At 31.5% G+C, this 11,982-nt stretch overlaps 2 protein-coding genes across 4 annotated transcripts; one reads left to right on the forward strand and one right to left on the reverse strand.

The window, feature by feature from the left end:
- Positions 1-1,537: 1,537 nt before the first annotated feature.
- LOC131601609 (uncharacterized) lies at positions 1,538-5,096 on the forward strand. Of its 3 annotated transcripts, none has more exons than XM_058873476.1 (4): positions 1,538-1,857; positions 3,636-3,750; positions 4,503-4,611; positions 4,908-5,096. In XM_058873476.1, the coding sequence occupies exons 1-3, from the start codon at positions 1,639-1,641 to the stop codon at positions 4,574-4,576; spliced, it is 408 nt and encodes a 135-aa protein (XP_058729459.1). In that variant the 5' UTR covers positions 1,538-1,638; the 3' UTR covers positions 4,577-4,611; positions 4,908-5,096. The 3 variants fall into 3 exon arrangements, with proteins under 3 accessions (XP_058729459.1, XP_058729457.1, XP_058729458.1); XM_058873474.1 differs by having other exon boundaries at positions 1,539-1,857; positions 4,503-4,618; XM_058873475.1 differs by lacking the exon at positions 4,908-5,096 and having other exon boundaries at positions 1,539-1,857; positions 4,503-4,684.
- Positions 5,097-9,954: 4,858 nt separating this feature from the next.
- Positions 9,955-10,377, reverse strand: LOC131604564 (uncharacterized). Its single transcript, XM_058876998.1, has one exon. The coding sequence runs from the start codon at positions 10,375-10,377 to the stop codon at positions 9,955-9,957; it is 423 nt and encodes a 140-aa protein (XP_058732981.1).
- Between the last annotated feature and the right edge of the window lie 1,605 nt (positions 10,378-11,982).

Consider the following 11,982-nt stretch of genomic DNA (forward strand, 5'->3'; position numbering starts at 1 on the left):
TTGGTCTTAAATAGGGATAAACAAGTTAATTAACTATATTATTTTTAAAATAATGTATTTTTCATGGATATCCGTTTAATACCCGTGGATATCTCAAAATCCACGGATATCCGTTTGGCGGATACCCACACGAGTATGGACGGGTACAAATATCATATTTACTAAATGAGGCGGGTAGCGAGAGACTAATACTCGTGCGCTGAGTGACTTTTCACTACGGTTGGTACCTTCAACCGTAATAGTAAAGTGGATAGCGTGCTACATACAAGAACAATTGTATTAAATAATCGTTGTTTTATGTTTTTTTAATAAAATATAAAAAATGCAGCACTAGAACAACAACAACAACATCAATATTCAAACTTATGATCATGCTTCACCTTTTACCACGGTTGGAACTTCCAATCGTGGTGAAAAGTGGTTTAAAAATGAAAATAAAAAGAAAGCGCCTAATTGAATAGATTCTACTACGGTGGATCTTTTGGTCGTGGTAACATGGACGTTGTTGTATATCCTTTTTGTAGTAGTGACATATTCCTACCTTGCATTTGTGTATTTCAATAGTGAGAAGCCGCCATCCAAACTAAATACTCTATTGTGCTATTCAGAAAATCAAAGAGTTGTCAAGCTTGAGTATCATTCACCCTCGTTTGACAACAAATATAAGATACAATTCACCAACTTCGAATTGAAGATGAATGAAGATTTAGAGGTTATATGGAGTACTTTTTGCCGTTATGCAACAAAGGGTCCGATTGAAGTGGATGCGAAGATTGCAAGATCCGTCAAAGATATTATCAATATGTTGCAAAGTTTTGAATTACACATTTATAACGATATGTAATGTTAAATTTATATTAACAATTATCTATGTTATGTTGAGTGTTTTAATTTAATGTTAAGTTGTTGTGGTTTCTAGATCTTGTGGAGTACTCTTCGTCGTTATGCAACTCCAGACTAAAATTAAGTATAATGAAGTGGTTTACTCGTTTATGTTCAATTTTATGTAAAATGAGTGCGTCTGAAGATGTATCTCCGAACTCTAAGATTGAATTTTCACCCAGAGTTTGTGAGAAGACATACAGGTGGGAAAAGAAATTCTCAGCACAAAAAATGACAATTTTTATATTTTCTCTTCATATTAAAAAATGAGCCATAATTTACATTTCAACTACGTTTTGATATTCAATAATTTATATGTATGATATAAGATGTCAAAATTAATTTTTTAATATAAAAACGAATAAAAAACTTTTAATATTTTAAAAAACAATTTTATAAAATCTATTTTTTTAAAGTTAAAACAAACATCTCCTAAATTTTGTCTTTTAACTAAAAATAGAATTGAAATGTGTATAAATATATGACTTTTTAAATATTCATATAAAATTGTTTTAAAATATTTATATAAACATTTTTAAAAAATTGTTTTTTATTTGAAGTATCAAGATGTTTTGAATTTAATTTTGAAAAATAAAAAATCTCTAAAGTGTCTTTCTCGAAAATGTTTAAAAGTAATTATAAATAGTGGAGTGGAAAAGGGATAAGCCTTATCTCTCTTCTCTGTTCACAACGAATTCATTCCGAACCCTGAAGCGATAAAACAAACTGTCACCGTAAGAAACCGAGCGAGCTATAATGGCGAAGAAGGGAAAGAAGCAACTCATGTCTTCGGCGCCATGGAGAGGCGAAGACGACACCGAACAGTTCCCTGATGCTAACCTCAAAGTCACCCGTCAACAGGATGATACTTCAACTATGCACCTTCCTCGCTCCAAATCCAGTAATCATAATCATGATGAGGATTTGATTGAAATTGATCCCGAACTTCGTTACAGTTTCCAACGCAATTTTCAGGTCTTGTTTTGTTCTGTGTATTCAAAGTGTTTATTGTTGTTTTTAACGTGTTTGTTATGTTGTTGTGTGAAGGGAATTCAAATTAGGGTTTGATATGATATTTGCTTGAAACTTGAAACCCTAATTTTTGGTGTTGTTTTTTAGTGTCAAAAGTTTATAGAAATGAAATAATGCAGAAAATGATTAACGGACTATGAAACACGGACACCAAGTCAGAAACATTATACAGGACATTGACACGTCAGCACTGATAATAATTTGAAAAAAAGAATAAATTAAACCTGATACTGACACAGACACAGACAGATTTTTTTAAGAGGTGTCGGTGCTAAAAAGTTAACGGACTAGTATAGTTGTTCGCATCATAACCACGAATAAAGTTGAAACTTGCAACCCTTGTACGCTGGGAAACTTTAAATTAGCGGTTGTAATGTCTGCGGAGATGCTTAAAACTTCTATGTTGCGGTTGGAGACGGTGGTTAAAAACTATGTTGCCAATAATTCAAATTGAATGCAGGTGGGTGTCTGACCTATGTGTGCGTCCGATACTGAAGTGTGATTATATTGAATCACTCTCATTTTCTTTAAATTATTACTGTGTTTGTGTGTCAATGTTGTTTCTGTGTTTGTGTCCTTGCTGACTAGTGGGATGATGGGTTGATAGATTTCATTTGAATTTGAATAATACTATGTAGCTGATTAGTATCGTTAAGTAGTATCGACTAATCAATGAAATTTGGATCTGATTTATAACATTTTCAGTTCTGCTTCTTTCCAGGTTGTTATGTTATTTAGGTTCTGTGGCTATTTTTTTTGTCACAAGGGAATTTTAGTTAACTATAATTTGTAACTTGTAAGATTGATTTGGTTATGATTGATTTAAAAGCAGGGTAGTGAACACAAAAGATTTGGTCAAAATTAATGTTATTATGTTTTCACTTTAGAAATGTTTGATGCCAACACATATCATAAATTACCGATGATTGGTAGAGTGGTAAACAAAAAAGTTAATTTTATCTGTTATAGTGAAACCAAGATTTGGAAACAAAATCCACTTTGATTCAAACTAATTAATCATCTAGGTTTATATAATCAAAATGACATTTGACAGGGGGAAGTTATAATTGACATAGTGTTATCACTTATCAATCCTAGATAATAAGGCGTAGTGGCCAACCCCAAGAATGCTGTAGGGGTGTACCTGATTGCGGAACAACTTTTACCTTGAAACTTTTACAGTTTTTATAGTTTTATATGCATAAAAATACCATTAGCTGTGACACACATGTGACATGGTGAAAAATAACAGCATGGATGAGACAGAGTGAGCAAGAAGAAGAAGCTCAAACACTGCTCTGGTGTTTCATAATTACAAAATTCTAATATAGTCGAATGAAAATTCCCTTGAAGCCCTTTTTGGAATTTTTAAATCTCATTATGATAAATGATGCTGCAACCTGCTATTTTGGCCCCTATAGTGGCTGCGACAGAAACTATTCTAGCCTACGACTGCTACACTAAACTGTTCCACTACTGCTTGTCCTCTAGGGGGTGCTATATTGCAGTATTGGTAACACTGGTTTGTTGTTTGACTTCATACCTGTTTGCACCATAAATTTATATTACACATGCCCATTTTTTGTCTTTCCCTTCTGATGTTTCTGGATTAAAGTCTCTGTTATCATTTTCTTCTTAGTTCTTGTACAATTGATATGGCATCCGGTATTCTTCTCCATGTTTTGAATGTAATATGATTTCTTTTTTTTTTGTATTTGCAGTTTATTCAGCGTGTTTTTAGCATTGACACTGTGGTGAAACCTCTCCCACCCGTCATGGCTTACAATGTCTCTCGCAACTTGAACTTCTTCACACGCATTTTCACTCAATTCTTTGGTATGTTGGATTCGGTGCACCTTGTTACACAGCTGATGATTGTATATAATATAATATAAGATAATATAATATATAGAACCAAAATGTTGTTTTATGGATTACTATTAAGTTCTTCTTTCAAAAATCAAAAACAGAGGTCCAAATACCTAGGACTTGGAACATGTTACTCTTCTTCTCACAATCCCTCTAATTTTTGTATTACATAATCAAATACACAACTCATTTATCATGGCTTGAAGCAGTCTGCATAAAGCATCACCTCTCTTTGGTCCAATGAAAGTTTCTCAAACGGAGTTTTCTTTGAGAAATTAACGGGCTTGAAGCAAAACACAAGATTTAGAATGGGATAAAGTAGATTTCAGTTTCACCGGCTCACATTCTATTCTGTCATATTTTAAATAAATTTAGACAATGGCAATTAAAATCAATTTTATTGTATTCCTCTTTCAAGTGTTCTCTCCAGTAGTTTCTTAGCAGAACTGTGTAGTTCTTCAAGTCATCTATGTGCCAATCTTGATGCATGGATTGTTGTGTCATAAACATTCAACACTTTCTCTTTCATTAATGTGGTCAAAAGTACTGGTGTTTTGTGCCTTCTCATAGGATTAGCATTTTTTTTGTTATTTTGGCAAAACCAAGTTTTGTTATTTCTCTGATGTTCCGTTTGTGTTTTAAATAGGACAAATATTCAACAAATTTTTATATTTTCCATGTTATTGTTAATATTGTGTTTGTTACCTGCCGCACTGCAGATCCTGAAGGCATTGCAGCTGCCCAGAAATCCATGGGCATGGGACAGGAAGACAGAGATCGAAGAGTTCGTTGAAGATAATTGTGGAAGGCATCATAAAATAAATAAAAGTAATATGTAAGAACTTTGAAGATGATATTGAATAATCACTTATGAGTAAATTTTTTCCTGATGTTTTATTAATCGCAGAATTATTAAGTTATACTGCATTATTACAACTCTCCATTACTTTGTTTTTTTTTTCTTCCGGGTTTAGACTTACTTTCTAATTTGATTGTATAAATTTTGTTGGATAATTGGATAGTACTATTTGGTATAGGCTTCTCTGTATAGGAATTGTATTGTATTTTGAGTGTCACATTATGCTAATTTGTTCAACTCTCATTTTTTGCCTTCTCGATAATAGGTGATTTTGCATGGGTAGTAGAATGTGTGGTTGATATCTCTAGCAGACAATGAGCATGAAAGATTGTCTGTTTATGGGCATGAGGAAGTTGAGGCGTCCATCTATCAACAGTCATGTTTGATTGGATCACTTCTTAGTTATAGATTGTTATATTATGAAGGAGAGACAAATGTGTTTCTTAATTATTTTCTTTATATATATATATATATATATATATATATATATATATATATATATATATATATATATATATATATATATATATATATATATATATATATATTGGTTCAATCAAGCTTGTCAGTTGTCAACGACAAAATTGTTATAATTAAAAAACTTTTAAGAAAACTGAATACAGAGAGATAGAAGAGGCTGAGAATATATTGTTTTATCTTTGAAAATGATTTATGTGACATTACATATATCACGGAGTGGTATTTATAGTGCTAGGATTTAACTACTATTGAATGTAATGATACATGCTACTATGCAAAGTTTGAAATTTTATGTATATAGTAGATATATGACTAGTTATTGATCGTAATCATCTACACTCTTTGCTTGTTTCATGAAGGGCAATTACTTCAGCATGATTTGAAAATGATTTATGTGACATTACATATATCACTGAGTGGTATTTATAGTGCTAGGATTTAACTACTATTGAATGTAATGATACATGCTACTATGCAAAGTTTGAAATTTTATGTATATAGTAGATATATGACTAGTTATTGATCATAATCATCTACACTCTTTGCTTGTTTCATGAAGGGCAATTACTTCAGCATGATTTGAAGAAGTTGCTACAAGTGTTTGCTTTTGTAATCTCCATGATATTGCAGTGTTACCATGTGTAAATATATATTCAGTTTGTGATTTAGCATTATGTGGATCTGACAAATATCCTGCATCTGCATAACCAAGCAAAAATGGTTTTCTATTGTTAGAATAAAATAAACCAAGATCAGATGTACCAGATATCGAAATACATGTTTTATTCCTTTCCAATGTCTTTTTGTAGGGCATGAACTGAATCTTGCTAGTAAATTCACTACAAAGGATATACCGGGTCTTGTATAGTTAGCAAGGTATATGAGTGTAGGGGTGTTCAAAACCAAACCAACCCAATAGAAAACTACAAACCAAACCAAACCGAAACCGCAAAAAACCGCATTTGGTTTAGATTAGTTTGGGTCATCTTTTAACAAAACCGCACGGTTCGGTTCATTTTGCGGTTTGTATTTTGTAAATCGAACCAAACCGAATCAAACCGCATTATGTTACAACCTAACTTTTACTTAACTCACATCCAACCCAAACTTAAATCTATTACACTTTAACCTTATAATTACGAACAATTTTCTCATTCTTACACATATGATTTTAGTCCCGATCTTCTCAAATCTCTAATAGCATTATCGCGCCTTCTTTGCCACATACATCTTCCCTCATTTTCTATAATCTCTACTCTCTTATATTCTTTCTTTTTCACCTTCTCATTTTTATGCAAATGTTCCTTATTTCAGTTTCGTTTTTATCGCATATCTTCTTCTCTAATCTCTCAACTCTATTGTTTTTTCTTTTTCACTTCACTAATCTCTCGTCTTTTCTATTTTTTTTGTTTCATTCTAATAATTTTTATATTGTTTTATACTATTATTTTTATGTTTATTATTCCACTTTTGTCTAATTTAATAGTTACATATTAAATAGAAAGTTGTTGTCAAAATATGACGAGTTTTGTTGTTATTTGATAGTGTATGAATGTCTAAATACAAAGTTATGTTGTCATCAATATGTATATGTATGGTTCAATAAAATATTTGTAAAAAAACGAACCAAACCACATTAGTTTGATTTGGTTTGGTTCGGATTTTTTTAAAAGCCAACCGAACCAAACCAAACCGCACGATTTTTTTTCTTGCGGTTCGGATGATTTTTTTCGTCAAAACCGCCCAAACCGCATCGCGAACACCCCTACATGAGTGTCCTAATAACACTAAGGTATGACATTTCTGAGTTAAGATCCTCTTCGTTACTTTCCTTAGGCCTAAAAGGATCCTTTTCAATATTAAGTGTTCTACCCATCATTGGACTACTCAAAGGATTTTCCTTGTTGATGTTGAATCTTTTCAATACCCTTTATGTATAATTTGATTGATGTACTAATATACAATTTTTAGTATACTCAATTTGTAAACCAAGGCAAAATCTGGTTTTTCCCAGATCTTTCATTTCAAATTCTTTCTTTAAATAATTCATTGCTTCTTTGATTTCTTTATTAGTCCCAAAGATATTTAAATCATCAACATAAACAACAATTATTACAAATCCGGATATTATTTTTCTTATAAAGAAACAAGGACAAATAGGATTATTCTCATAGCCTTCTTTAAGTAAATATTCACTTAGTCTATTGTACCACATGCGTCCGGGTTGTTTTAACCCATACAATGATCTCTGCAACTTAATTGCATACATTTCTCTAGGTTTTGATGTCTCAGGCATTTTAAATGTTTATGGAATTTTCATGTATATATCAGTATCAAGTGATCCATACAAATAAATAGTAATAACATCCATAAGATAAATATCAAGATTGTTAAATACTGATAAACCTATTAAATAACGAAAAGTAATGGCATCCATAACAGGAGAATATGTTACCTCATAATCAATTCCTGATCTTTGGTAAAAACCTTGTGCAACGAGACGAGCTTTGTATTTGACAATCTCATTTTTCTCATTTCGTTTTCTTATAAAAACCCATTTATACTTGACCGGTTTCACATCTTTCGGTATAGCCTAAATAGGGCCAAATACTTTTCAATTTTTAAGGGAATTTAACTCAACATCTATTGCATTCTTCCAATATTTTCAATCATGTGTACTTTGACATTCACTCATAGTTCTTGGCTCTGGATCATCATTTTCATTAATAATTTCACATGCAATGGAGAATGAAAATATTTCATCTATATTCATACCTTTTCGGTTTCATAAAATTCCTGTATCAACATAGTTAATTAAAATCTCGAGATCATTCTTATTTTCAGTTTCATTACCAATGATCTCATTTTCATCATTTTGTGCTTCTTCGAGAGCACGCTTTTCAATTGTAGATTTATCATTATCTAGTGTCTTTTCAAGATCACTTTAAATCAAATTCACCTTTTCTATTCCCTTTCTTTTTCGGGGATTTTTGTCTTTTGATCCCATAGGTCGGTCATGCTTCAAGTGTGCATTGGATGTACTTGCTACATTATTTTGACTTGAAATCTCAATCATAGCTGGGACATTTATAGCTGGTACATGTGACTTTGTTACTCTTTTCAAATCAGTAAATGAATATGGCAATTGATTTGCTAAATCTTGTAAGTGGACTATTTTCTTTATATTTTCTTCCCACGATCTATTATATGGGTCCAAATGTAATAAATGAGGTATATATCATGTTATGTCACTTTCTACTTTTTTATTCTCTCCCCCTAGAGTTGGAAATATTGTTTCATCAAAATGACAATCAGGAAATCTTGCCTGAAAAACATCACCTGTTAAAGGTTCAAGATATCTAATAATAGATGGTGATTCATACCCCACATATGTACCTAACCTCCTTTGAGGTCCAATCTTTGTTCTTTGTGGTGGTGATATTGGGACATATACTACACAGTCAAATATCTTTAAATGAGAAATATTTGGTTCCTTACCAATTGCAAGTTGATGAGGGGTATGTTTATGACCAGCACTTGGCCTTAGACGGATGAGTGATGCAGCATGTAAAATTGCATGACCCCAAATAGTAACTGGTAGTTTAGTTTTCATTATCAATGATCTAGCAATATATTGAAGACGTTTAATTAATGACTCAGCTAAACCATTTTGTGTATGTACATGAGGAACAGGAATACCAATTGACATGCAATAATTATTAAATGATTCAGATGTAAATTCACCGGCACTGTCAAGTCTAATTTTCTTTATAGTATAATCACGAAATTGAGCTCTAAGTTTAATTATTTGTGCAAGAAATTTTGCAAATGTCATATCACGACTTGACAGTAAGCACACATATGACCATCTACTAGATGCATCAATCAATACCATAAAATACCTGAATGGTCCTAACAGTGGATGGATAAGTCCACATATGTCTCCTTGAATTCTTTCAAGAAATGCAGGTGATTCTGTCAAAATCTTGCCCGGTGAATGCTTTGTTATTAGTTTGCCAATAGAGCAAGCTTCACATGGTCTATCTTCTTTTGTAAGTTTTAAACTTTTCAATAGATGACCATCTGTACTTTCAACTATTTTACGCATCATTGTTGATTCAGGGTGACCTAAACGGTCATGCCATAAAGTCACAATTTTGGGATCTTCTTTTACTACTAAGTTGCATTCAACTTCATGTATATATATGTGTAATGTAATCCAGAAGGCAATTTTGGTAGTTTTTCTAAAATTTTCTTCTTTCCCAAAACATTAGAAGTAATATTAATGTATTTCATATTACCTACAGTTGCAGTTTCAGTATCATATCCTTGACGATATATGTCATAAAACTTAACAAATTTCTCTTTGATTTTGGAGAGTATAAAGCAATATTAATGACAAATTTTGTCCCATTTGATAATATGAACATATCATTACTTGTTCCTTCAATCAAATCTGCAGGAGCTGAGATTGTATTTATTATACCTTTAGTGAGATTTAATTCAGGAAAATATTTCTTACTTTTGAGGACTGTGTGTGTAGTTCCACAGTCCGGAATGCAAATGTCTTTGACATGTTCCATGTCTAACCTTCTTTAAAATAAAAATAAGATTAAATAGAATAAATTAACAACATATTTAACAATATTTGTTCATGCAAACATAAGATACACCTAACAACATACAATTTCTTAAGTTGATACATATTTCAAATATAAAACAAGCACACCAAACATTATTCAAATACATATTTTTTAAATAGTTACTTAATATGTTTCACCTCCAACAAAATCAGCAGTGTCAAAATAGATACTATCATTTATGGGTTCAATCTAATTAAAATTCACCTCTTTTCCCTTTTCTTCAACATATGCCATTTGTCTTTTACACAAATATTCTGGTGTTCTACACACCTTAGACCAATGGCCTTTCTTTCCGCATCTGTAGCATATATCCTCATAATTCCTTGAGGGACCTTCTTGTATATACTTACCCTTCTCTTTGCAATTCCAATTATTTTGGTCATATCTGGGGGATCTATAATTGTTCACATGACCTGATCCACGTCCTCTACCACGAAAATGATTTCGACTGTGGAAAAGGTTTCGACCATGATATCCTCCTTTATTGTGATCTTTAAGACGAGCATGACCATTATTACCATCAAAACGAACATGACCACCACGTCTCTTAAGACGATTAAAGCCACCACGCCCACAATAAAAGGTTGTGGCATTAGTTTCAAGATATGGCATTGTTCATGTGGGTCGTGTCTAGTGGTTTTTTATAAGGAGCTCATTGTTTTGTTCTGCCACTAGAAGGGCTGCAACTAAATCAAAATACTCAGTGTATTCCCTCATTCCATATTGTTATTGCAATAATACCTGGGATGCATGGAAAATCGAAAATGTTTTTCCAACTTTTCTTTTTCAGTTATAATTTTGCCATAAAATTCTAGCTGTGATATAATCTGGTGCATAGCGGAATTATATGCAATGAAAGTTTTATAATCTTGGAACCTTAACTTGTTCCACTGATCCATTAATGAGGGTAACAAGACTTTCTTCTGATTTCCAAATCTTGCTTTAATTTTGTCCCATAAAATCTTGGGATCTTTAGCATTTGAATATTCTGTTTGCAATCCATCATCAAGATGATGCTTGATTATTCTGTTTACTTTTAACTTTCTCTTTTCGATTTCATCTGGGTCGTATGTCGTTTTTCCAGAATTGTCTCCTTCAAGGATTTTGTTAAGTCCCTACATGTAAGGTACTCTATTAAATTGTTGTTCCAGGTTATGAAGTTGTCCCCAGTTATGCTTAGAATTTTGAATTGATGTTTAAGATTTGACATGATTATATCTATAATTCAGATGAACATACTCAATATTTAAAAACTAAAAGAAATATTAATTTATTCAATTACAAAATTCATGACTACATATTATTCAAAAACCTTTACTAACAAACCAGTTAAGATTAGTAATGTAAAACAATAACTATCATTAAAACTACAAAATCATTACCTAATTCTTCACGCTTGATAATACCGACAACAAACAACATAATTACAAGTAGAGTGATGAACAAAATGAGAAATTTAGCCATATGAAAAAGAATATGTAGATATTTTGAGAATGGTGTGAAAGTTATGAAAGAAGAAGAAGTATTTATAGAGGTAATTTTGAAAAAAATGGCCGTTATATTATCGTTGGGGAAAGAAAAAAGAAAAAGAAAAAAGTTAAGTGTGATAAAAATATCTAGCCAAATTTTAAGAGTGTTAAATATCATCTAGTAGTTAAAAGTGTTAGAGATAATTATAATCTATAACATATAAGGTAAAATGAACACATATGATAAAAATTAGTATATGCGTATGGGGTTTTAGACCTCCATTGAATATAAAAGAATATTTGCATTAGGAGTCTCAGACTTTCATTAAATATAAAAGTTAGTAACTGCAAATGAGGTTATAAACCTCCACTAAAATATAAAAGTTAGTGACAACATATGATGGTTTTTAAACCTCCACTAAATATAAAAGTTATTAACATCATTTGGTGGTTTTTAAACCTCCACTAAATATAAAAGTTAGTAACAACATATGGTGGTTTTTAAACCTCCACTAAATATAAAAGTTAGTACGTAACAGCATATGGTGGTTTTTAAACCTCCACTAAATATAAAAGTTAGTAACAACATATGGTGGTTTTTAAACCTCCACTAAATATAAAAGTTAGTAACAACATATGGTAATTTTTAAACCTACACTAAATATAAAAGTTAGTAATAGCATAAATATAAGTGTTAGTAATTGCATATGGGGTTTTATACCTCCACACAATATTTATAAAATTAAAA

The sequence above is a fragment of the Vicia villosa genome, linkage group LG5 (genome assembly GCF_029867415.1).
Source record: "Vicia villosa cultivar HV-30 ecotype Madison, WI linkage group LG5, Vvil1.0, whole genome shotgun sequence".
In the NCBI taxonomy this organism is placed as follows: domain Eukaryota; kingdom Viridiplantae; phylum Streptophyta; class Magnoliopsida; order Fabales; family Fabaceae; genus Vicia; species Vicia villosa.

Excerpts from the sequence above, each read along its gene's own strand:
- LOC131601609 (XM_058873476.1), top strand. The coding sequence starts at position 1,639 with ATGGCGAAGAAGGGAAAGAAGCAACTCATGTCTTCGGCGCCATGGAGA. Across the intron at positions 1,858-3,635 it reads GTTTCCAACGCAATTTTCAG|TTTATTCAGCGTGTTTTTAG; the intron begins GTCTTGTTTTGT and ends TTGTATTTGCAG. Across the intron at positions 3,751-4,502 it reads CATTTTCACTCAATTCTTTG|ATCCTGAAGGCATTGCAGCT; the intron begins GTATGTTGGATT and ends GCCGCACTGCAG.
- LOC131604564 (XM_058876998.1), bottom strand. The coding sequence starts at position 10,377 with ATGCCATATCTTGAAACTAATGCCACAACCTTTTATTGTGGGCGTGGT.